The 26,924-nt window shown below is 39.2% G+C and overlaps 1 protein-coding gene across 4 annotated transcripts in view; it reads left to right on the forward strand.

Annotated features, from left to right (window-relative positions):
* ARHGAP18 (Rho GTPase activating protein 18) overlaps positions 1-26,924 on the forward strand; it is a 60,276-nt gene that overhangs the window by 25,871 nt on the left and 7,481 nt on the right. For 2 of the 4 annotated variants that reach the window (XM_083434986.1, XM_083434984.1), the window contains exons 2-12: positions 7,049-7,248; positions 9,310-9,545; positions 12,753-12,816; positions 15,197-15,357; positions 16,210-16,375; positions 20,059-20,150; positions 20,368-20,445; positions 22,025-22,184; positions 23,795-23,877; positions 25,035-25,241; positions 26,578-26,742. In XM_083434986.1, coding sequence (XP_083291112.1) covers positions 7,049-7,248; positions 9,310-9,545; positions 12,753-12,816; positions 15,197-15,357; positions 16,210-16,375; positions 20,059-20,150; positions 20,368-20,445; positions 22,025-22,184; positions 23,795-23,877; positions 25,035-25,241; positions 26,578-26,742 — 1,612 coding nt within the window. The remainder of the gene's footprint in view (positions 1-7,048; positions 7,249-9,309; positions 9,546-12,752; positions 12,817-15,196; positions 15,358-16,209; positions 16,376-20,058; positions 20,151-20,367; positions 20,446-22,024; positions 22,185-23,794; positions 23,878-25,034; positions 25,242-26,577; positions 26,743-26,924) is intronic. The other 2 variants (XM_083434987.1, XM_083434985.1) reach the window with 1 other exon arrangement.

The raw sequence follows: 26,924 nt of genomic DNA on the forward strand, positions 1-26,924 counted from the left end.
AGTTCTTAACCCGAGGTAATATTTCTGGGGTAATGGAGTCTGTAACCTGAAGTGTATGTAACCTAAGGTACCACGGTATATGCATATGTGAGGCATTGACACCAATCTATGCCTATGTGATTCCTTCACAAGTGAATATATTTCGCCTTCAAACCCCCTTCCTGTGCTTTGGTATGAGGATTTTTTGAAACCTAAATGTGATGCTGGGAGGGAAGGCCTAGAGGAGGCTGTGGAATATTTTGAGTGTAACTGTTCTGCATGATCCGTTCCCTTTCTTAGGTTTTCAAATACTGTGGAAGACGTTGGTGAACTAGTAAGAGGTAGTGTGGTGGTTAGAATGTCAGACGAGTCCTTGGGAGACTCGAGTTCAAATTCCCACTCGGCTATGAAGCCTATTGGGTGAGTCATTTCCTTTCAGCCAAGCTACCCTGCAGTCTTCTTGTGAGGATAAAATGGGGTTGGGGGAAGAAATTTCACTCCTTGGAGAAAATGTAGGGTATACAAGCTGAAGGACATGTGTGGAGGACTGGGAACAAGAGAATAGCAAGAAACTGTGGCAGGCACTGAACTCCTTTATTTAACTCTGCTTGGATTTTGTTCAGTTTGACAAGCCACTGCCTTCATTGTTTTTAACCAACTAGAAATGTTTTGTTGTTGTTATTATTATTGTAAATTAAAATTTACATCAGGTTTTCCGCATAAGGTTCTGGGCTCCACTTGTATGTAGATAAAATATATATTCCCAAGTGGTTGCAATTGGGGATATATTTTCGTATGGTAGTAGGTTGAATCAGTGTAGGTGATACACATTTTAATACCATTTATAAACTGCAGTAAAACTATAAACAGCCCATTCCCACAAATTTACTGGCCAATACAGTTTGGCAAAATGTTTAAGAGCATCCCTCCTAGCAAGGATTCCAGAGCCAGCCATTTCCTCCAAGCAGGGCATTCTACTCCTTTACTCTGCAGAATTTTAGAAGGCTTGGTGCAGGGATTAGGGAATTATGTTGAGTGATAAACTATCTGAGGCTTTGTTTTGTTTTCTGTTCAGTTGATACCAGTTCCTTCCCTCTGAAAAAGCATTGTGGTAAAGTTATTTTTCTGGCTGGAGACTGAAATGGTCAGGTACAAATCTGTATGTACTCTTTCCTCCTGCCCAGTGTTTTCCTTTAGTGGAGACAAGTGAGAGGGGAGAATTTAACCATTTTCAACTGATGATTTGGAAGGATGCAGGCAAAATAGCATCCATCTCCTAGGAGGACCCGAAGCTTTGGAATCAGTTTTTTCATTCAGGAAATAAAATACAGTGGTATCTTGGTTCTCAAACGCCTTGCTTCTGAAACAACTTGAAACCCAAACATAGTAAACCCAGAAGTAAGTGTTCCGGTTTGCAAACTTTTTTGGGAAGTTGAACGTGCTCTGCTTTGAGTGTTGCGCTTCCAATTTGAGTGCCACCCTTCCGTTTGGAGTGCCACACTTCCATTTCCGTTTGGAGTGTTAAGCTGAGAATTTGAGGGTTACGTTTCCGATATGAGTGTAACACTTCTGTTTGGAGTGCCACACTTCCGTTTTGAGTGTTATGCTTCCATTTTGAGTGCCACACTGCCGTGTGGAGTGTCATACTGACGTCCGTCTGTTTTTTGCTATTTTGCGTTTTTGTGGCTCTTTTTGTGTGTGTGTGACTGCGTGGAACCCAATTCAGCTACTGATTGATTGATTGTGTGACTGCAGTACATGGTTCATTCCTTCCATTTTATGTATCAATGGTCTCGTTAGATAGTAAAATTCATGTTAAATTGCTTTTTTTGGGGATTGTTATTAAAAATATGGAAAGGATTAATCCATTTTGCATTACTTTCTGTGGGAAATCATGCCTTGGTTTGGGAATGCTTTGGTTTTGAAACAGAGTTCTGGAACATATTAAGTTTGAGAACCAAGGTACCACTGTAAGTGAAAGAAGCCTTGTAGAAAGGAATACTTTTTTTTTATTGTACCAATGTTTATGTGCATGATAGCTATCAATCACAATTTAAAGCTGTACAAGTTGGAGAGGGGCTGCAGCTCAGTGACATAGAGTATATAGCATCTATTAGGTCTTGAAGTGTCCCCTGACTGACTGAAACTTTGGAGAGCAGCTGCCAGCCAGTGTCAACAATACTGAGCTAAATGAGCCAATCGTCTGGCTTGGTCTTAGGCAGCTTCCTGTGTTCCTGTACCTGAGCAGCACACATTATTTGCATATTCAACTGGTACTGCTGATTTGCAAGAGGCGATGCAAATTTGATGCATGCATAACTAGATAATGCAATGTTATATACTGTGTTTTCTACACAGTGCTCTTCGACATATTTTCTTCAAACCGATGCTTGGTTTGGAAGGTGGAGAAATGCCAGATTCAGGTGTATAACATTTTAAAGGGCATCTTATCTCTAAGCAATTTAGCAATTTCCCCAGCACACTTGAGTTAACCAGATTTGTTTAATAAATTGTAGCGATAATTCTAGAAAATAGCATTTTTGTATACAGAAGTTATTGCTATATAGGAGAAAAAACATTTGAAACTTCCTGACAGTGTGGTAGAAAACCTGAGGGGAGACTTCTTCCAAGAGTCCAGTCCTTGTACCAAAACTATTGTGTTCTTTCCCTAGAAAGTAAACAAGATTTGCAGAAAAACACAGTGATAAATGTTAGGGCTTTAGCAGAAACAAAGCAGGCTTTTTTAAAAAAAACAAACATTTTTCATGGTTCTAAACTCCATGGATTTTGAAAAGATGAAAGCAAACTATTGGTTCTTTCCCATCCAGTTAATGTTTTGTTGAAATATCAAAACAATTGTGTAAGAAAATAACATAATACATTATTTTTGGAATCCCAGAATCTTATTGTCCCTAGAGGACTCACCCTAGTCTGCTCAGGAATGCTTGTGTAAAATCTGGAACATTGCCGTAATGACAAGGGAGCATCCTGTGAAGGGAAGAATAGAGAAAACCAGAAACCTTGGAAATGGCTTAGTTACCATATAGCAACTTGGAAACACTAAAAGCTAAAACTGCTAAATTATAAGCTAAAACATTGTTTACCACAAAGATTTGCATTTCAACATCTTCTTTCTTAGATTGCAAGTTTCATTTCCCCACTCTTAGGGCTCTAGACTGGGTGCTACATGTGCCATATTTCATGTCTATATGCTACTTTACTACTTTCCATTATTATATCATGCATTTGCCTGTTCTCATCTGGCAGCAACCAATGATGTCAAGCAGGTGTAAGTGAAAAGCAGTATTGTGGTAGCACCATTGCAGTGAGGTTTACCAAACTCTTTGAAGGGAAACTACCGTAACTTACGTGGCTGCTGGTTTTGGTGGCAGCTGGAAATTTAACATCCTTTCTGATTTGGCCCTTTGAGGCAAGTCTCACATAATTAGGGTGTGGTACAGTTCTCATAATTATATATATATATATATATATATATATATATATATATATGTATATGTATATGTATATGTATTTATGTATGTACTGCTTGAATCAGCCTCACATAGAAATCTTGCTGTGTGGAAAGCGAGCGTTGGAGAGGTGGTTTCCAGCTTGGCCTTCACCTTTGTATCTTAACTAAACACATGCAGGAATTTCCACCTATCTGTGTTTAATAGACTCTAGAATAACTTAGGAATCATTGAAACTTTCCATGAGCCAGATAGGATCTCAAAAGAAGGCCAGCTGGCCAGGGCCCAGCTTGGTGAGTGCCCAAGAGGACAGAACTGAAATCCAAGAGAAATAGAGACTCAAAATGGTGCAAAGAAATATTTTTTTTTTTTAAATCAAACATAGTTCTTTTAAAATACTCAATGTATTTTGCATGAAAGTAACCTTCAGGAATATTTATAAAAGCAATAACCCTCACTCACCTCAGTGGGGCTACGATGGCATAAGTTCTGTTGGAGATAGCATAGGACTAGTACTTTAAGGAAGACAGGAGTGCCTGGCGTGCTCTGGTCCATGGGGTCACGAAGAGTCGGACACGACTGAACGACTAAACAAGAACAAGTACTTTAAGGGATTTATATCTTCTGTAGCAGATGAAATCCTTTGACAGGAATATTACACTGTTTTTGTGTGTTTGTATTAAAGCCAATAGATGGGCAAATAACTCTGTTAAGAACTGTGGGTAAACCTGTTTTAAAACTGTGGTGGCACAGCTGACTGTAATAGCTGACTGAAGCCCCAATATCAGAAAGGAACAAATGTAACTTCTTATCATGACTGTAACAATCAGTTGTGACTCTGTGAAGGATTCTGTTTATCTTACAACTATGCAAGCAACCGCTGAGGGTTACATGCCAAAGGAAAAGCCCCAGAGAGTATTTATGTACATTCCATCAATCTTTAACTGCTTAGCAGTTGGAGTGTGAATAGTTTTTATGACAATTTACCCTGAAACTGACGCTTGTGCTTTTGTGAGTCAAGCAGACACTTGGGTGCTTCCTGGGTCATGCTGTGTCCACTAATACTTCTTCTGCAAACTGTAAAAATGTTTGAGTAGTGGGAAGGAGAAGATAATACAATAATACTCCCCTTGATGTTCACTGCACTTTTGAAAGTTGGTGCTGTGTGTAGATTGCTGGATCTCTACCCAGCTGATAATGCTGTGCCAAAAAGGGCCAAATTAGATGCTGTGTGCGAAACTTGTGAATAGTTTTCCAGTGCTTTGCTATGAACTGAGATATAGCATGTAAGTCTGCAGTCAGGAACAGAGGAACAGAAAAGAGGGGTCTTTTGTTTGTTTAGAAATGTTTGCTGTAATACCTTCCATCTAAATAGCAGGAACAGTGAAGGAAGTCTGTGAAACTGTTTTGAGATGTGTTACTATGTATTGTGATAGATTCAGATTGTTTTGGTCTATGAACAGCTGCATTATCCACCATCAGCCTTTGAGTAGTTTTGAAGATGCATTTTTGTTAATATTAATGATTTTAAGAAGACACTAGTGATACAGGGTGCAGCTATTTAAAAATAGCATTAGAACATCTGTGTTTAAGAAGATACAACTTCTGTAAAATATTTTTTGTAAAAAAAAATTTCCACAAGTCGTTCATTCACTAGTTGCTGATTTCCCCCAGACTTTTTCTTCAGACATCAACTAGTTTAATTTCTCAGTTAAATTTCTTCTGTCTGCCATAGTAAAGCCCAGATTCTAGACCTGCAATTATATAGGCATTGTGGTTTGTGTGAATGCAGATTTTCTTCTATCTTCTATCTTCCAACATGATATAAATGGTAGCTCAACACTCTTGACTTCCATAAGCAAACCAGCCTACAATGAGTTATTTTGCAACTGGAAAATAGGTCTGTAACAAGTGCACTGCTATCCCTTCTGGTTCTACTGGATTAAAATTAGAAAAGGTATATTTAATGTTTTAGGGTCCTATGTCATGAGCTAGGCCGGTATTAGCTATCATTTCTTAAGTTAAGCCGTTTCCATTTTCTCTTGGGTCTAGATTCCGCAGGAATTGTGGCCATAGTAGCCATACAGTTGGTTTTAGGTTTCTAGCAATTTAGTTTATACAGTACGCATGTGTATTTTTAATTTGTTTTGTGTGATCAGTGAGAAACTTCCTTCTCTACCCCAGCCATTATATCCTGCTAACATTGTTACCCTGTTGCCTTTAACTACCAGGAATTGCTGTGAAGGTAATTGGTATCCCTTGAGCTACTGTTACATTAATCTGCACAGGGCATGGAAAACCCTGTTAGCGCAAACCTTTTGTGAATGGGTTTCCGTGCACCTTTCCTCTGTGATACTGATTGGTTCTAACCTCCTAGGGAGAATGGACATGAGTGGGACTCAGAAGTCATGGAAAGTTCAGGGTTTGTTTGTTTTTTCTCTTCCTGGTGTGCCTACCTAAAGGATTGTCACGGATGGTCATTCATAGCCAGGAGTTGCTATGTCATACTGAATTCATGGAAATGAATTTACAGAGTAATGCCTTTATCATTGCTATATCCAGTGCTTTTTTTCTAAAAAGTTTACAAGTACTCTCATTTTCCTACTCATATTGAAATACTGCCCCTCAATGAGGCCAAACTTAGATACTCAAAATGTTTAGGGGTATGTGTCCCCCTGCGTCCCCCCCCCCCAGATAGATTTGTTGGAGCAGGAAATTAAGAGGGAGGAATGTATTTAAATGATGTAAAAGAGGAAACATGTTTTCTTACACACACACTAGGCTGTGACCTTTAGACTTGCTTTTCTAGGAGTTAGCTCCATATAGCTCAATGAGTAGGTGCACATTGTGTGGCAAAATGTCTTGCCTTTGCCACTGTGGTTCACATAGAAAGCTACATTTTTTAAAAAAGTAGGAACTACAGAAACTAAAGTCCTGCCTCAATCTGAATGCCAGGGTGAACTTCAGAATATTGAACTTGTTTTCTTCAGTTCAGCACAATCTGTCCCAGGAGAGCTGATTCATATTTGAAGTGTTTATATCTAAATACAGCTACAAAGTGATAAACAATTCAATTAGCTATTGCCCTACTAATTCTTCCTCCTTCAGGGAGAGCAATGGACTCCTCAGTATTGATGAGATGTTTTAAAAATACAGTAAGCCTGCACTTAACATGGGGGCTATGTTCCAGGGATCGTGACTAAAACCAAAATTGCGTGCAGTCAAAACACATTGGGTTCAATGGTGGGTAGGGTTGCCAACATCATTTCCCCCAGAAACCCACCCCTTTCCTGTCCCCTTTTATTTTTTTTAATTTTATGCTGCACACATGAAGCTGAAAGCGTATAAGTTGCAGACTTACTGTAATTCATACTTTGAGAAAGTGGAAACCCTCCTCTCCACTCCATACTTTATAAAATATGCATTGGTCTTCAAAGTCTAGAAATATTGATAAAAGACAAATTGCTACTTAAAATGTCACATTTTGAAATGTTAAAAGTTGTATGAAGACCAGTGGTATGTTTCTAATTGGCTCTGCTGATGTCACTGTAAACTATGCGCCACATTATTAAGTCTCTCTCTCTCTCTGTGTTTTCTAGTAGGAGATCTGGTCAATATAATATGAACCATGACAACTCTAAGAAGCCCTCAGGGAAGCCCCCTTATAACCGTTCAGGTTCTCAAGATTCACTCGATGAATTATCCATGGATGACTACTGGAAAGAACTTGAAAACATCAATGAAACCAGAGGCAATAACTCTGAAGAACAAGCAGTGGTTCTGGTGAAGGAGCCTGATGGTAATTCTGTTTTAGATCTTTCATCTATTGTGCTTGAAACCACATACCAAGATAGATTTAAGATTTGGTCAGTTGGAATTGACTAGTGCCTCTGTAAATCTGGCAACACATTGACTGTGTAATGGCAATTATTTTCAAGGACCTGGAGTTGCTGTTGTGGACTAGACTCTCCTGAGCTGGAGGAAAACCATGATACTTTAAGAAAGTACTTGCTTGAATTCATAACTTATGCATATTACTGCCCCAAGATGTGCTTTTAAAGCTTTTGCAGCAAGAGAGAATTTCCTCTTTTCTTCGTTTACATTTCTGCTGTTTTGCAATAAACTGTAACTGGATTTTGACCACTGCTTTGGTAAGGGTAATGGGAAGTTCTTTTGCTTCTTCAGAAGTCATATCTATTCTGGTTACCATAGTACCCGGAATCACTCAGAGAGCAATTAGGAAGTCAGAATTATATAGTAAAAACAACACCGATAAAAAAACAGCTGCTACATACAGTAGTAAAATACAGTGTATTTGGAAAAAAGAGAAAGCAACTAAACACTCTAGTGCAAATAAACAGCCCTTTCAGCTGCCAAATGCATTTGACTATATGGTAGTCAATAGGTTAATAGGTACATGATATCTCAGACATATTTATAGTGGGTGTGGTGGGGACTGTTCTTAAAAAACACAATTGTCAGCCAAGGTGAAATGTTGGGGTTTCCTCATAATGCTTCACCACACCTGCTCCAGGTTGGCGTCGTTGAGAGGCCCAAGGAATGGGCCCCTTGAGGAATCCCCAAGACTTTTGGGTCTGAGGGATTCAGGGGATTTTGGATCCTGTGATTCTAAACTTGCTGCCACCCTGCAACTCCCCATTTCAGTGCTTTCCATCCACTTACCACTGCTGGTGGCAGGAGAACCGCCAGTGAGTTGTATGTCTTCATTTACTGGGCTATGATGGGACCTCTGCCACTTTGGAACACTAGCAGCACGCCTCTACTGCCCAAAGACAGAGGAGAGGCAGTTACATATTGCCACCACCACTATCAACAATGGAGAAACAAGATCGTACTCTCAAATAATATTACATTTGAGTAAAATACCCTCCCCACTCTGCAATAGAGCGTCTTTAATGTTTAAAATTATGCAAAATAAATTCTGATTGGAGGTGTGTGTGTGTGTGTGAATATATAATCATGTTTTCTTGGCAAGGACTCTGTAGCTGTGGGAGGGGGGGAAGATAATACCTTAGAACCCTTTTACTGAAAATGCACTTCTGTTTTCTATACTAATTTTAGCGAACGAATGCTGAGGTTCAGGTAAATGTTTCCTAGGAAATGTTCTAAGTCGATGCCATTTCTCTGACATTAAAGCACACTTCTGCAATCTTCTCTTTTGTATGAGTAGCTTCTTATATTCCTAACATGAAAAAAAACACCTTGCTAGTTATTTCTATATATAGCAAATGGCCTGCGTTTTTTGTTTGCTGGGACCGTTTTGTTTTTAGTAAACAATGTGTTGCCATCTAGAAACAATGAGGAAATGATCACCTTACTGAAAATCACTAAGGAGTAGAGAACGCAGCAGCAAGCATAATTGGATGCTGCAATACAATCACCCATTTGCAGTAAGATCACCCATTAGCCTTGATAACCTCTGATTAAATTAAACTAATGAAGAGTTGTACTAAGAAAACAAGGCACTGTTACAGCTGGGAGCGAAGGCCGAACTAGCAGAAATGGTGTATAAATCCATTGAATGTGGCAATTGTATATAAATTCTGGTGCTAGGCTTTCTAATTCCATGTAGGAAACAGATTCCCCCCCCCCCTGCCACAATCCTATTTTACAGGGAATATGTATGGGAGAAGAACCAAAGGTTTCTGTGCAGATTGTATAAGGAACAGCTTCCATGGAACTGCTTGCAGTTTGGTTTTTTTATATACCTCTCACTTTCCTGCAGAAATCTATGGCTGACTTTGGGTATAACGCAAACCCATGGTCATGCAAATGTCATCAAATCTGCAGTCATGCAAATGTCATCAAATTAATTTTTATCTTCTTTTGTCTGTGCCAGAGGGGGAATTGGAAGAAGAGTGGTTAAAAGAAGCCGGTTTGTCAAACCTCTTTGGTGAGGCGGCTGTTGACTCTCAAGAAAGCATGGTGGTTTTGGCTACGCTGACGCGTACACAGGCAGCAGCCGTGCAGAAACGAGTGGAGACAGTCACACAGACAATGAGGAAGAAAAACAAGCAGTACCAAGTTCCTGATGTGAGAGATATCTTCAAGCAGCAAAATGAGTCAAAGGAAAAAGTGAGTTCCTGGTTTGTGGCTTTTGGTTTAGCCTCACTTAAAAAAAAAACCGGTATAGGAATGCAGGCTATTAGGGTTAAATCGGAGGAGACACTGTTTCACAAATCTCAACAAGAGGGCATTTTCTAAAGGCTGCTTTGCTTGTTGCTTGCTGCTTAGAGGATACGGCCGTGCTGCTGTGTTTAAATTTGCTAGGAAGAAGATGAAGTTTTGTGTTTTACTGGCAAGGGGGCCTTGCATATGTTTTGCGAAGTCTAGCTTTATTTTGTGAAACAGGTCTTCACATGAAACAAAGGGAAGCAGTTTGCTCAGGCAGCAGACTCAGGTGAGGTGGAGCTCCTTTTTCCTGACTTTAAGTGCCAATCAAGTCATAGGGTTTATTTGCTGGCATGTAGATTGTTCTGCTGTGGGATGACTTTCAATATCCTGATGCTTTCTCCAGTTCTGAAAATGGAGAAATCCATTTGTCTGTTAGACTCCCTATTTTACAAATCTGCAAAAATAATTTCCTGTATAGAAAACTTGGAGTGGAAAGATGCACAGGTTCAGGAGACACCTTTTCCCATTTTGGGAATGTCAGACTTGAGAGCCAGACATAGGGGTGTTCTATTAAACTATGAAATTAGTTTGGTACGGCTGATGCTCCATTTATTATGGATGCTATAATCTGTCAGATGATGTAGCTAGTGCTTCAGTTCCCTTTTTGAAGTGAATATTTATCCAGAGGTGCTTTTGTTTGTTTGTTTACTGAATCAAAAAGTGCTGTGCGCTCCTTTTTAGAGCAGTGTAATTGCATTCTCAACCTGTGGTGACATCAGCCACATATTAGGCTCATTTAAATGTTTGTCCTTTAGCCACATGCTGCTGTTCTGTATTCAAAATCATAAATAACTGCTACAAAATTCAATTACTTACTAAAACAATAGGAAATAACACACACAGCAATTGCACTATTATGTTTATACTTGCAAGGATTAAAGGTTCCTGTTTTCCTCTGGAGCAATTTGGTGCTAAAATGTTGCAGCATAAAACCAAATAAGGAGCAACAACTAGAGAGAAGACTAGTAATGAAAAGATCTGAAACACTTCCCTGGACTGCAATCCTGTGTACCTTTACTTGGGAATGTGCCCCATCAGAATATGTACAGAAGGGCCAATTGTTCATTTGTAGAACATCTGAATCGCATGCAGAAGATGCCAGCTTTAATCCTGGCATTTCTGGGTAGGACTATAGGCATGGCACTTGTCTGAAACCCTGGAGTGTCATTGCTAGTCAAAATAGACAACCATGAGTGGTCTGACACTGCTTCAGACAATTTTTTAATATGTACCTAAATTTGATGGGCTTCCAAACGTAGGATTGGGTGGCAAATACGCTCTTAAAGTGTTGTCTGAACTACTGTCAGTAATGGATGGCAGAAAGAAGCCATCATGTATATAGAAGGTTTCACTGATTCCTCTTTTCTCTGTAGTGCAGCCTTTTCCAATTCAGTGCCCTCCAGATGTTTTGGACTGCAACTCCCATCAACCCCATCCAGCTTGGCTGTGCTGATAAGGTCCAATAGGAGTGGTAGTACCAAACATCTGGAGATTGTTGGGAAGGTTGGGGAAGGTCGCTAGTGTGCTTGTATTTACCCTTCTCAGTTTAGGGTTTGGAAATCTACGAGAAAGATTGCTCTTATAGTGAATTAAAAGGATATCAATATCATTATTCATGGGGAATGTGGAGAAGTGTCAAGAGCAAGAAGTGGTTGCACCTGTTCTGGCTAAACTGACCTTGGATTAATATGCAAACTTCCCTGCACTGGAAGAACCTGTTCAAGTATTAGCAGAAGCATATAACCGCAGGGAAAGGGGAAGCTCTCTGCTACTTGCCTCAGAAATAGTCAGAGTCCCCCCTGCCCCCAGCTTTTTGTGGGGAGGAAGAAGAACTTGGCTGACTTTCTGAGGCCCAGATAAAATGAGAAGCTGGGATTGGGACTGTGCAAAATTGGGGCTTCTGAGCAAAAGCCCATCCCTCCTACGAGGGAAGATGATCCCATCTAGGGTTAAGCTTTTGCCCTCAACACTAGTTTCCTCTGGGGCTGCTTTGCAAAGAAGGAGTGCACTGGGAACCCCTTTCCAGGCCAATATATTAACCTGAACTGGGCAGGGGGGAGATTAACCTTCTGATGTTCACCTCTCCCTTTGGGTTGAGCCTTACAGGATCCCAGAGACTCAATTCTGAGCCTGAGCCCAGGAAACCCAGCACTGACATCTCTAGTAATTGGAACTAAAAAGACCAAGCACAATATTTGTGTGTATCAATGTATTTTAAAAATAATAATAATAGATGCACAAAAAAATTAAATCAGAAATGTGTAGTCAACAAAACTGTTTTTTTATAAACAATGTGCTCTTATTCCAACTGTTTCATTATATATTTACATACTTGCTTGTGTGTGTGTTTCCCAGGCATAACAAAAACGGCCCATTTCTCAAACAAATCTTATTTCCCAGTCTGCCCCCTCCAATTCTGTTAATATTTATGAGTTTCAGCATGAGCACCAGGTCTCATAACCTCATCATACATTTTTTTAGGGCACGGGGCCTTTTGGTTTCCCTATGTAGATGGTTGTACCTTGATCAGCTGTTAACATGAATATTAATAATTTCCCTATCCTCTTTAGGCTCTTCGAACTTTCACATATTCAGACAGAATAACAACTCAGTTATACCTTTGGTTATATACTGCAAGTTCCTTCATAGTTTCCAAATTCCAAACATCCTTCACAGTTGGCCATCGCAATATGCTGAAAAGCTGTTCTTCATGCAGGCTGTTGTGGGTAATCCTTTGTCTCCCAGATGTTGTTGGGCTCTCAGCTTCCATCAGCCCCAGCCCAGTGGTCAGGAACAGGGGGAGTTGTAATTCAGCCACATCTGGAGGACAACAGGCTTCTTGCTTTTGAAGCAGGGATTCTCCATATATCCCCAAACCTCTGGCCTTTCAAGTTTTGAAAGTTTTCAAGTACTGACTGTGTTAAAAATCTTTTTTAAATCTTGACAATATTTTCTATAAAGTCTATACATGAAATTCAAACATGAAAACGTCCATGCAAGAGCAATTTTTTCTGATGTCTGTCTTAAGATCAGGTGGGAGCAAAGCATCTTGTCTATCATTTTATTTTCTGAATAAATATTCAGAATATTTTATTTTCTGCATTTTAGGAAATTGGCAGTGAACACCAGTCTGTAAGAACAAAAGAAAACAAAGAGGAGGACACAAAAGAGGGTAAATCTTAACAAATTTTCTGTATTGTTTCTATTTTGAATTGTCTTAACAAGATATATTGCTGAACAAGTTCGTTTTTTAAAAAAGAAAGCTTTTTCTAGGATATGGACCATATTCTGGAGAAGTCTTTTAGACAACCCAAACACATGTGTCAAAATCTCTGCCAAGTCAAAAAATCTCATCAGATACAAGGATTTAGTCTTGTGGCTCCAATGCCCTAATTAACCATAATTGTTCCCAGTGTGGATCGAATATCGTTGCTATTTCTATAAACAGCAACCAAACCAAAATAGTAATTATTTGGTAATCATAATATTCACGAACTCTTACAATCAATATATTGCACAGTGAAAGTTGTAACATTTGTTTAATGTCAATGGCAGCAGTCCTGTGTGCCAGCGCCTCCCTCTCCAGATTATGTGGCTGGTGTTGGGACAGTTGCACTACCCTAATGGCAAGCTTTGACCAATTTGTCTTTCCAGAAACTGTAAAGGAGCAGATTAAACAAGTTAATAAAACAATTGCACCCAATTGTTAAGTTAATAAAACAATTGCAACAATTGCATTTGACTAACTGTGAAATCCAGTCATTGGATTAAGATGAGTATATAAATCTGGCTGTTGGGAATTCATAATAAATAAAACTAAAGCACACTGAACTGAGTTGTACTCTCATAATGGAACTAGGGTTCCTCAACTCTTGGATGTATTTATGGAAATCTCAAGACACCAGAGTAATGACTTGGCAACCTTACTGTATTTTGAAGCATATACAAAGGCAGCTAGGTCCAAGTCTGAGAGACAAGGAAATCTTAAAAGTAGGATAAGGAAGCATGGTCAGAAAAATGACTAATTACAAAACAGGGATTTGTGTATGATAGCCATAAATGCCTGTATGTAATTGACTGGGGGGGGGGGCAGGGAATAGGAGAAAGCTATGCTTCCAAATAAGCAGAAAAACAAGAGCCCTGCTTTTATCACTAATGATAAGCTTGATACCCATGAAGTTTGGTATTAAAAATGGGATATATTACTAATTATCAATATATTTCAGAACTCTGAATACATGTTCAATAAGCAGGAGCCAAGCTGCAAATACAAAATCTTGTGAAACAGAAAGATACCGTCAGCTGAATAATATGTACTTAGAGGAGCATTAATGAGCCTTTTCTCTGTTTGCTTCAGCCACCAGGCAGCCATTCACTAGCAAGAACAGTTTCAAAGATGGGATTGCTGCCAAACTGCTGGGTCAGCACAAGGCAGAGAGGCAGACAGAAAAGCACAGGGCTTATGCCAGTAAACTGCTGTAGAATCTTGGTCTGGAAAATTACCAAGCATTTTATTTAAGAATTTCATAACATCTGGTTCTTTTTTCTCCAGTGCCTCTTTATGAGCCTTTACAAATGGAGAAGTTCTGAAAGGCAATTTCCATATGCTAACGCTCTCATAGCACCGAATGAAAAGGGAAAAGCTAAATCAGCCTGTGTATATTCTGATATGTTACAGCTGTTGGGAACCTTGCTGTAAAGTGCAGCTCTGCTGCCAGGATTGGAATGGGAGAGAAATCTATTCCATTTGCAGAATTGCCCCAATTTTGCTGGGTACAAACTTCAGCACCTGTTTCTGGGCTGTGCCAGAGGCTCATCAGTAATAAGGAGCTAATAGTCAGTGTTGTTTTAGCAGAGCATAGTGGGGGGCAGTTGTTTTTCCAACGGCAATAGGAATTGCCTGGCATTTCAAAGGCACCAAATATTCTTGAAGTGAAATTCAAAACTAAAAGCTTGTTAGTAAAAGTTGGGAGTGTGTTTAGGGTTTGGGGCAGTGAGCAAAGTAGGGGAGCGAAGTAATTTTCTCATCTCTGATAATAATCTCTGATAATTAGGTGGTGTTTAACAAAAACTTTAAAGCTGCAGTAGTCATCACACTTGCCTCATGATTGAAAAATGATGATAATATATTAACTTTGAAACTGAGCAATGCTGCACATTAGTTGTGGTATTATCTTTGTTAAGCTAGAGACAGTAACGTAATAGAGGTTTACGATCACGGAGGTTTACATGCTAGGAAGTATAGATTTTTTTTTAACAGCACAACAGTAAGATTATTAGGGGGAGGGAGGATTCTAAAAAATTGTGATCTTCATAACGTGCCTTGATTGCAACGCAGTTATATGCTTGTGTAAGGGGACTGTGATCTAGCTGAGGTTCATAAACCTATCAGAAGGTGGAAGCATTCTGTGAGCATATTTTCTATTCACGAATCTTTGGAGCCAATCCATGATTAATTCAGCACCCCCCTCAAATATGGTGATGGGAGAGGGGGAAAAGTTGCATTTAAACTTTAATGACCATTTCCCCCATTTCTTTTTCACCACATCTAGCATCTTGTCAACAAATTGATTATGATCATCAAAGAGAAGATGTTCTAGTCACTGAAACGGACATTAACTTGGAAATATCATTTTCGGAGCAGGCAGCTACGCTCAAAGATGACCCAGCAGGCAAAGTCTTGAAGGGCAAAGAGGATGACACACTCCTTCCTGTAGGTGCTTTTTTGGTCTTGCTTTAATATCTTTCATGCTGTGGGGGTTTCTTATTTATTTATCTTCTGCAAAATTACACTGTACAAAATTACACTGTAGAACTTCAAGTTCAAAGAAATAGAGAGTACTACGTATTCAGACATGTAGAATGTTGACATGCGTTTAGCCAATATGCGTGTTCGATTGCATTGTTGGTAATGGGGCATTCATGGAAAACGAAGTGTGAAACTGCAGAGTCTTAATCTAGTTTTCTGTGTTCAGTAATGGGCTGGGAAGTGTTCACATATGCAACCTTCACCATTACCACCTGCAGTTTGAAGATTTATAGTTCTAGGAACTATTTTACTACTTCAGCTGTTTAGACCAGGCTTTAGGTCCTTTTCTAGGGATGAAAACACTTTCACTTGGTGATCAGGTGCTCATTGCTCTAGTCCGAATTTATTTGTCCATCGTTGATTGCTTAAAGATGGATGCACGGTGCTCTTGTCATGCATTCAGTTTTCAAACAGGCAAAAGCCAAATCCACTTTCAAGGTATGGGTAACCCACTTTCAAACACTTCTAAGGCATGGGTAACTCTTCCACCCCTTATTTTGTTACCCACAGAGACTGCAGCCCCACATGTACCTCCAGTTTGGTACCAGTGTACAAGTCCCCAATGAAGCTGTAATTTTAATAATATGCTTGGGTGGGGAGAGAATTTTTAAACTAGGAGTGCAAAAGTGATTTTATTATAGCAAAAAAAAAATACCTTCCCCAATAATATGCACCGCTGAAATGCAGCACGAGCTCCCGCTTCCTTTTGTTGCTTGTTAGAGAGTAGATTTTAATGCTATTATTTTAAACTCTTAGAATTTCAGACTGCCAAAAGACAAAACGGGTACAACAAAGATTGGAGACCTTGCCCCTCAGGATATGAAGAAGGTCCACGCTCTGGCATTAATTGAGCTGACGGCTCTCTTTGATATACTTGGAACAGAACTGAAGCCACAAAAAGCAATAAAAATCAAAACCAAAGGTCAGTTTCTTCCATTTGCAGTGCTACTATGTTGATGTGCATTTCTATGTGTATAATCTCTGAGGTCACTTTTTTGGTTTCCGCATGAAAACTGTAGAAGGTGGGGCAAAAATGAAGTAAGGTCATTGTGATTTCCCATTTGCTTTGGTGGGGTGCGCTATAGGCGCATCACATTGTGTATTCTTGTATTCTAAATGAAGCAATGGACCTCGGGTATCCACTGGGGGTCAACAGAACCTGCAAACCAAATGCATTTGTTTTAAAGGGTTGTGGCTTGGCGTATGTAGTCAGGTGAGTAGGATGGGTACAATCCATGCCATATGAAGCAGTTTTGCATTCCATCAGGTTTAGTGGCGACCTGTTAAGCATGATCTTAGCTCTCTCATTACAGTCAATGCAACTTAATTACATTCAAGTTGCACTGACTGTAATGAGAGAGAGAGAGAGATTCAAACTCTGGCTGAATCATGCCAAATGGTGGACAAGGCAGCAGCATGCAAAGAAAGGTAGTAGTTTCCAGCCACCCTTATTTCTAGGAATATATCACTTCTTCCTACTTTAAACCTGATGGAGTGTTTCACTAAGCTTGTCCTTAATGTTGTCATGCTTGTTTCACTGCTTGAACGTTTCATTTCTTTCCTTAGCCTATATTTAGAAGCTTAACTCTAAAAGTGCTCTCAACCATGATTTATTTTTGTTTGTGGAGAACCATCCGTATTGATTATGATCTATAGGGCGGGATGAAATAACATGACTGCACTTGGAGGCTCTCAACAAAATTGTAATTTATGTTACATAACAATATAATTGCAGTGTTCCTATTCTAGGCGAACGCTTTATGAAAATTACAGCTTTATGACCTTTTCCTGTGGTTTCTAGTTTGGCATGAGATTTCGTTCCAGTTCTGGGATGTGTGTGTGAGCGAGTGATGGCATCCTCCATCAGAGCAAAGGCGGCCTGTCAAATTTTCAAAGCATGTAATTTAATCCAAATGAGTAACTTCTTTTTCTTTATTTGTTTATAAGTCTTCAGTTATACACTCATATCATTCTCCACTCCTTATACAGGGATTCTTTTTGGACTTCCCAACCAACAGTCCATATTGGTTTTTTATATATATTTTTACCTTTAATATAAACCTGGGCACCTGGGAACATTTTGAGGTCACCAAGTTAAATGGCATAATATCAAGTCCTTTTCCTATTAAAAAAGAGGAAAAGCAACGTTGCTCCCCCGCTCCTCTGATTGAAAATACAAAAGTGTATATAGGTAATGCATGCATATATCTGTAAAGTCAACATCTTATAAAATAGGCTTGGTTTAGTGTGGGGAAACTCACAAAAGAACAGAATTTTTATTGGGGCAAGTTGACCACTAAGACTGATTTTGAGATTGTTGACTTGCAAATTTATGTGTCTTTGTATATATTTGAAAATTCTCCATTAACATTTTCATTATTTTTATTTAGTTTCACTTGTATGTTTTAGATGCGACTTTTACATTTTAAAAGTTTTATTTTTAAACTGAAGTTTTGTATATTTCCAGTTTAGCTTCTAGTGAGTACAGCCCTGGTTAAACGCACTGGAATGGGAATATTTTATTTATTTATTTATTGGTTGATTAAGAGGATTCCCCCTTTGCTTTCCCTTCAATCTGAAGTTCAGTGCAGCTTATATGAATTAAAAATGTGTAGAAATAATAAAGCATAATGCAGAGCTAAATTTGAAACAGCAGCATTGCACAGATTTAAAAGTAACCTATGAAATACAGGAAACGTTTCCATTTTGTTAACTGCCTGTATTTCTGACCTTCTCTTTAATGTTTTACAAGGACCTGAAACATGTTACCAGTTAATCAAATATCTTCTTGGGCAAAAACTTGCAGTCAGGGTTCAGCAGAGACGACAGTGCAGTAGCTAAATAATTGAAAGCAACTGTGAGTGATGAGCGAGATACAGCTGGGTACAGTTGAGTTCACTGAATACAATCTTCATTTCACAGCTCAGAAAATAACTTCTTCCAGCCACATCAGGGTAAAGGAACCTTCCCTCCGCCACAACCTTCCATTTTTATATTCTTAAAAAAGCCATGTCCCGTTAAACATACTAAAGCTATGCCAAATACCTCTTGAATATGGAATATTGCTTTAGGATAGCCATTTTTTTCTTTCATCCCTGGGAAATAATAGAGGGTCTCTGCAGATCACACATTTTTAAGGGCTACAGAGAGACCCTCTTGATTCAGTTCAACTTTTTGTTTTATGTGATTTTTCCTGAGGGTATTCTGATTTGGGAGAACCCCATTGTCTTTCCATAGGAAAAGGGGCTATTGCTCAGGGTACAGTTGCATTCAGAAGGTTCCGGGTTCAATCCTTCGCTTCTTGGGTTAGATCTGGTAGAGATGGCTGTCTGAAATTCTGGAGAATTCTGCTGCTGGTGTGTGGACAGTACTGAGCTAGATGGACCAATGGTCTGGCTCAGCAGCCTCCTATAGATTGTCCATCAAATGGTTTACTCTACCATCCCTACCTCAGCACCAGTTGTGGTTGGTGACTGCATCACTGTGAATAATAATCCACTTGCTTCATGACTCGAAGGCAGCTCCACATGCATGAGGTCCCCTTTGCTTGGTTTTCAGCAAATCCGTAGAACACAGTCCACACTGTTCACTTCTAAAGAGGTTTTTCAGTGGGGAGGTGTGGTGCTACCAAGGCTGTGGAGATTAGGAGGAGGGAAGAGAAACATCAGTTGTGCAAGCTGCCTTCCACTTGCACAACCATTGGATACAACCCAATACTTAGACTTGACAGAGGGTACTTCACATGCTCAAAGGCTTGCATATCTTTATCTCGACAACCTTCACAACAGCCCTATTAAAGAAAGGCCAGCATTTTTGTTCCTATATTGCAGATGAGCAGCTAAGGCAAAGACAATAATAGTTTGCCTAATGCCCTCTAGTGAGAATGGGCCCTGTTCATAGGCCACTCATACAATAGGAAACAGAAATGACTGAGGTTACAATCTTGTACGTGTCAGTGAGCTATTCCAAAAGTTAAATGTTTGGAAGTGTGCCTCCTTTTCTTTACTTGTGGTATATTTATTTTTGCTGGAGCCCCTTTCTTGCTTTAAATGTTTGAAAAATCTTAAAAAATAGATACGATAATAGCCAACTAATGCCAAGACAGATTGCAGAAATGTAAAAACATAAGAATATTTCAATCCTGCTATTTGAGAAGATGAAGTGTACCTAATTCAAACGGTAGTAGAGGGATGTATGTAGCAAGAAATAATGTCTGTTTGAAAATACTATTGACACTTCAATTCGCAATGAATTCTGAAGTGGGTCAGCTTTGTAGGGTTCGTCTGCAACTTTTTGCTTTTAGCTAGCATGCATTATTCAGATATGCAGAGCTGGCTGATGCTTCAACCCTGTGCATTTTTACAGGGAGTAAATTCCCATTGAATGCAGTGGGACTTACTTCTGGGTGAATATGCATACGATTCAACCCCACTCTGTTCGGTGGGATTTACTCCTTGCTAAGTGTACATAGGATTGGACTGTAAATTGTTTGTCTGGATCTATTAATTATAAACTGTGTTGATCTGAACATAGTGGAGAAGAGTCCATGAAATCATTTTTCATGTTGTCATAAGCCAATTGTTTGTCTTTCGTTGTTTTATACAGAATCTGGTCTTTTTGGTGTCCCGCTGTCAGTTTTGCTAGAACAAGATCAGAAGAGGGTGCCAGGCATCCGGATACCACTAATTTTTCAAAAAGTGAGTAAGCTGACCAGTCAGTTTCTTCCATACTAGTCAGCTTTCAGCAGAACGCAAACATATAAGGCACCTATAGTTACATCATTGCGCAGAAAAGCTTGTAAATGTTTAGCCACAGCTGCATTCCGGTTTTCAGTAGAACAATTCTTCTATTTTTCAACAAGCATTTTAGTTGCCGCCAACTTGAGTTTGAGATACTTTCCATTTTAATTTGCAGCTCATTTCCCATATAGAAGAAGGAAAGCTGGATACAGAAGGGCTTCTTCGAATACCGGGTGTGGCAGCAAGGGTAAAGGTAAACTAATCTTTCAATTCTGGAAAGAGAGTGTTAGATTACATATATTTTATTAATAATAGTAATAATTTGGTAACTTGTGTTCAGGGGCAAGATCATGAGATCCTTACAACATTTTATAATTATAACAATCGTATCTTAAAAACAATTTTATATTAATCCTTGGACAGCTGACTGTGGTTTTGCCGAAGCTGAGTGACTGAGCAGGAGTGTGTGTGTGATAGAAACTTCCTTTCCAAACCTTATTTTATTACATTGTGAGTTCTGGTTTGTTCACAAATGTAGGCTTTTTTATGCGTTGGTATACGTATTCTTTTATTGAATTAAGGACAGGGTGAAGGACAATTAACTCTATTCTTCCTACATGTTGACCCTTCATTACTCTGATGTTATCCTGGATTGTGGTTAGCCACCTGGGTAAACAAGCCTTTATTCTTAGTCCCTCTGAGAGCATTTGTGTATGGACTGGTTTTTTTGATAAAAACTCATCCTCTTTTTTCCTTGTACTTCATACCTGATTTTTACCACTGTGCATGTCAAATTTTAAATCTAGAGCAGATGGTTTTCATATTTAGCATCATGTGCATACTCTGGGCCTGCTAATTGTGGATTATGCTTGCATAGAAATCTTCTTGACCTGGCAAAGTGGCTGAATTGAAGCATAGCTCCATTGAGATGAAATAGGCAATAATGGAGTGGGGAGGGTAAATACAATACAAATCCCTGTTGTCCAAACATGCAGAGTGATTGCAAGCCTCTGTTTAGGTGGCCAAATAAGCATGCGTGCAAGCTCTTTTGGGAGAGAAATGTGTGGAGACCACAGGAACTATTCATTTAACCTGCTGTGAATGTTGAATTGCAGATAGGTGTCTTGTTAACTTAGGACAGCGGTGTCCAAACTTTTTAAAAAGAGGGCCAAATTTGATGAAGTGAAGGGCCGTAAGGGCCGACCATAGGGTCAACCAATTTTGTTAGCCTTTTTGGGGGGTTGAAGTTGTTGAGATTTTTTTAGGATTTTACCCTGGGAAATAAACTGCCACAGGAGCCAGATTGAACCGAACGGCGGGCCTGATTAGGCCCCCAAAATGGACTTTGGACATGCCTGGCTTAGGAAGATTGGCATCATGTGTTAATCATCTGAAGAGCCACAAATGAATTCAAAACACTTGAATTCAAACATCTGCAACACTTGATCATATTTCCATAGATGTTGTATAAATAGAGAGCGTTTTGATACATGACACTGAATGCGCCTTTGCGCATCCTCTTTTGCTATTGAATACTGTTAATGGGCCAGGGAGCACAAAGGAGATCCATTGTCAAATGGAGTATCTGTTTTGACTGCATACGTAGCAATATATAAACACAGGAAATACAAAACGTCATTTTTAGCACTACGCCCTGACATATAATTGACACACACCCAAAAACCTAGCTCAGTTTTTTATGTTAAAATGTGTGCATAGTTTTTCCGTTGATGTTTTGGATAAATAAGTTGATTTCCTATCCCCCTTTTTTAAAAAAAACATTAAATATGTGTGTGAAGTGCATAAAGACTTTTCGGCCTCTTGTCTTTTAGAATCTTTGCCAGGAGCTTGAAGCAAAGTTTTATGAAGGGACTTTCCACTGGGAAAATGTAAAACAGCACGATGCAGCAAGTCTTCTGAAACTCTTTATTCGAGAACTGCCTCAACCGCTGCTCACTGTGGAGTATCTCAAGGCCTTCCAGGATGTGCAAAGTAAGCATAACTCCATCTGGTTCAGAATTAGGGGAGTAATTATGCAGAGCAGGCCTTTTTTCCCCAGGCCCAGGGTCAGCCCTCTTACATCCCTATAGGAAACCTATGGGAGGACTCAGTAATTAACCCCCCCCCCCCCAAAAAAAAAAACATTTCTAGAAATAACAAACTTTGTGGAGTTCTGGAGAGCCACAGGGAGAAAAAACCTCTATGGCCTTGCAGGCTACAGGTTAATAACCCATGTTGTAGAATCGCATGTTGCACATACAAGAATTGTGTTCCTACAGTTCTGGAAAATGTTCTCCCTCATAGTCTTTGATGTGGAACAGTCAAACAACCACTTGCACCATTAATCTTTTCTGGGCATGGCTATTCTTCATTGGCAAGCGAGTCCATGAAATTTTCTGCAAGTAGTCCATTAGCTTGCTTGCATCTGAAACCAAATACACAGAATGGTTTTCTATACACAAGTGCCTCATACTGTTCAGCAAACAGTAGATGAATTCATAAAATGGTATTTATGTCTTTCATGGTGGAAAACAAATCATAATTATGTAGGGTGGGGCTTACCTCCCTACAATATTTTATTCCAGTTGGCAACCCTGTCTGCCATGATGGCTAGGTTATCAGTAAACATTTTAAAGAAAATGTCTACATAGAGATTTTCAAGCTTGCTGAACACACCTAATGATGTTGTTGTTGGTTGTAATTGCTGCCTTAGAAATCCTCCAGAGATGTGGGACTCCCATACTACATTTAGCACCACAAATGACTTGCAATGCAGCAATACCAGAAGTATGGTTAACAAAGAGCATTGTGTTTCAGTGAGCTTTTTAGCATGTGACACTAAGCCATTCTTTTTACTGACTGTCATAAATTCCTTTCATAGTCGTGGGCATAAATGGATGTTTCATCTGTGAAGGATTTTTCTTTGGTCTACTAAATACTGTATTAATAAGCATTACATTATGAGAGAGCCAGTGTGGTGTAGTGGTTAAGAGCAGTAGACTCGTAAGCTGGGGAACCGGGTTCGCGTCTCCGCTCCTCCACATGCAGCTGCTGGGTGACCTTGGGCCAGTCACACTTCTCTGAAGTCTCTCAGCCCCACTTAACTCACAGAGTGTTTGTTGTGGGGGAGGAACGGAAAGGAGAATGTTAGCCGCTTTGAGACTCCTTCGGGTAGTGATAAAGCGGGTTATCAAATCCAAACTCTTCTTACATTATGTAACAAAGTAGCAAAAGTAAGGCATTACCTGGGAAATCATGAATCCCAAAATTGGTAATAATGGATCTTGTGGCAGTTGAGTCATGAAGCAGAATGGGAAAACAAGATGAGGTGACTGCCTCATACGGCAGGATTCACAGGGCTGTCAATCCCAATATAGACATTTAAACTTCCTTTGTTCCTGATGTTGATGTTCACCTCCCCTTCTTACCTGACGGGGAGTGGGGTGCCATTTTGTGGTTTGCCTGAGGTGCCAAAATGTCTTGGTTGCTTTTTACCTGTAGAGATAACCAAGAGAAATCCATAAACATTAATATTTTTGAGGAAAATGCAAAATGATTCAAAAACATATTCACAAATTGAGATTTGCATGTTTCACTGACAGAACTTCCAACGAAGAAGCATCAGCTGCAAGCACTGAATCTTTTGGTCCTCCTCCTCCCAGACGGAAATAGAGATACTCTTAAGGTTAGACTTAAGACTTCACCATTAAAAAAGCACTTCTGCAATTACACTTCTACCCACAGCAACTAGGGCTACTCCCCACTTCTCTTCCTCCCCAGTTGGGGTTCCAGAGCCATGCTTCTACCACAAGGATAGGCCTGGAATCTTGATTGCAGGAAAGGTGTAAGTGCAGGGCCTAATTCTTGGCACCACACTTCAAAGGAGAATGTGGACAAATTAGAATGGTTTCAGAAAGGATGGTTGGGGGTATGGAAACAACCTCTCCTTTGAGGAGAGGTTAAGGGAATGGGTATGTTTACCCTGAATAAGAGGACTGATATGGTAGCACCCCTCAAATATCAGAAAAGCTCTCACTTGTTCTCTGCTCCCTCAGATTTAATGGGCTTAGAGGATAGCTATCAGTTCAACATTAGGAGAAATCACTTGCCCATAAGAGCAATTTAGCAATAAAACTAATTAAGCAGAGGGATGATGGACTGTTCCTCACTGGAGGTTTTCAGGTAGGGTCTGGACAGCCATTGATGGATACTCTTACCTCTGGATTTGCTGCTAGACTAGATGGCCTACAAGGTCCCTTCCCAGGCCCATAATAAATCTCACAACCACAAATTTACCTTGTAAGGAGTGAGGCAGCCCAGAGAGAGGGTGACTGCTGGTCTTGCAAAGAACCAGAGTACAGCTAAACAAAATCTAGGGCAACCTTGAATATGTGATATATGCTTGAACTAGTCAGCAATATATTCATTAGAAGAAGGATAGCCAGTGTGGTTTCCTATAGATGTTGGTGGAATCCAACTCCTATCACCCTTACCATTGGCCATGCTGGCTTGGGCTCATGGAAGTTGTAGTTAAACAAGGCTCGTTTAATTTCATTGTACACAGGTTGTACAATGACAATAAAGGTTATTATTATTATTATTAGAGGACACCATGTTGGCTATCTCTGATCCAGAATAAATATTTTAGATGCCTACCTTTCTTTTTACTGAAAGTAAAAGGAAGTTGACTTTGATTTTTGGAGGAATCACTTGTTTAGTTTAACCACTGAAGTTACTAGTTGATTTAACGCGGTGCACGTACTTTTTAAAAAGCGCACTATTTGAGCATGTTTCTTGTTTGTTTGCACATGCCTACTTTGCCAATGCTGTTCTCATTTTCAGGCACTGCTTGAATTTCTTCAAAGGGTAATTGATCACCGAGATAAAAATAAAATGACCCTAAAGAATGTTGCCATGGTTATGGCTCCAAACATCTTCATGTTTCATGGTTTGGGCTCAAAGAACACAGAGCAAAGCGAGTTCGTTATGGCGGCTGGGACAGCAAATGTCATGCGTTTTATGATTAGAAACCAAAACCTTTTATGGACTGTAAGTTTGTTTAAAAGTGCTTATGTCATTAGAGAAGAGCTTTCCAAATTTTTCATGTTGGTGACACAATTTTTAGACATACATCATTTCACAACATAGTAATTCAGTTTTACTAGCAAACTGGAGGTTAAACTATGGCAACCCCTTTCCAGCCCCTGGAGGAGCGTGGGGAGCATTCGTGCAACATACCTACACACTGCGGCCGACACACTAACGTGCCGTGACACACAGTTTGGAAAGCTCTGCATTAGAGAATTTCTCAGACAGAAGGGCCACCATTTTACAAATTTTATTGAACATACACACACACAAACACACACACAATGCAGATGACTCGATTCATTCTGAGAAGCTGGATTTAAGGGCTACATAGATATACAAATTTAATCATAAATAATAATAATATTGAGCTGATTTATGTAAAAAAAAAAAAGGTCAGTGTAAGCTATAAAACATGCCTGTTATATGTAGTTCAAAATATGGATGGCGTACATAATTCCCCATAGGAATATTTACAGAATAAATCCTCATGTGTTTTAGAAAATTGTTTGCATATTTTACTCATGACGAGAGTAAATAACCCCTACTTTGTAAATGTTATTTTGTATTTCAGAACAAACAATAACTTGTTTATTATATTTAAGTATTTATATGCTGTCCTTCACTAGATTTGGTTTTGGAACTATATACAAGCTAAAAATATAAAAATACAGTAAACCAAATAAAAACACCCAACAGATTTTTCAAAAAGCTTCACTGAAGTAAAAGAGATTTTCTCTTCTAGAAATGTAATTGTTATATTATTAATCATGTTTAAGTGGTTGTAGGCTGCCTTGAGTATGCATTACACAGAAAGACAGAAAACAAATTCTAGAATGAATAAATTATACCATTAGAGCCATATTTTGTTATATCTTGGTTATTTCCATATACGTAAGTGTTGAAAGCTTAGTTTTGCCCTTCTGTGGGTTTATTCACACATAAAAACAACAATATGGAAGGCAGAGCACCATTCATGAGAAACTGTTTGCAGGACAGTCTGATTTCACGACACCAATATAGACCTGTTACTTGTTCAAAAACTGACCTGAGATGATTAGCTACACCATATATGGTTTTGCTATGAAAAGGTTCTGTGCAATTATATTTCATCCCATTTCTTTGCATCTGTCATTTGAGTCTCATTTTAAACAATATAATTCTGTTCTTGTTTGATATAAATATTGGTGTTTGATATTTCATATTTGATATGTCTTGTCACTAGAAGGATATAAACATTTGTTTATAGGAGCCGACTGTGTCAATGGTGTTAATAATAGATTTTATGTTTGCTTAGATTCCTACATTCCTTGTGAACCAAGTAAGAAAGCAAAATACTGAAAGTCAGAAAAAGGAGAAAAAGGACAAAGCTGTGAAAAAATTGCTGAAGAAAATGGCTTATGACCGTGAAAAACACGAGAAGCAAGATAAAAATGTCAATGATGTAAAAAGTGTCAATGAGGTAAGCAAGTAACTTTCAGTAAATTAGAGTAGGTCGTCTTCTTCTTTGGCGATTGCTTGCAGCTGAGTAAGATTGTCTTCCATAAATACAGTTTTAACAATGACTGTGGAGGCCAGTTCTGGATCCGCACGTCTTTCCACAGTGGGGACATAGGTTTCTGGGCCGGAGTTAATCACGGTGGG

The sequence above is a fragment of the Podarcis tiliguerta genome (genome assembly GCF_965153285.1).
Source record: "Podarcis tiliguerta genome assembly, chromosome: 3".
Taxonomy (NCBI): Eukaryota; Metazoa; Chordata; class Lepidosauria; order Squamata; family Lacertidae; genus Podarcis; species Podarcis tiliguerta.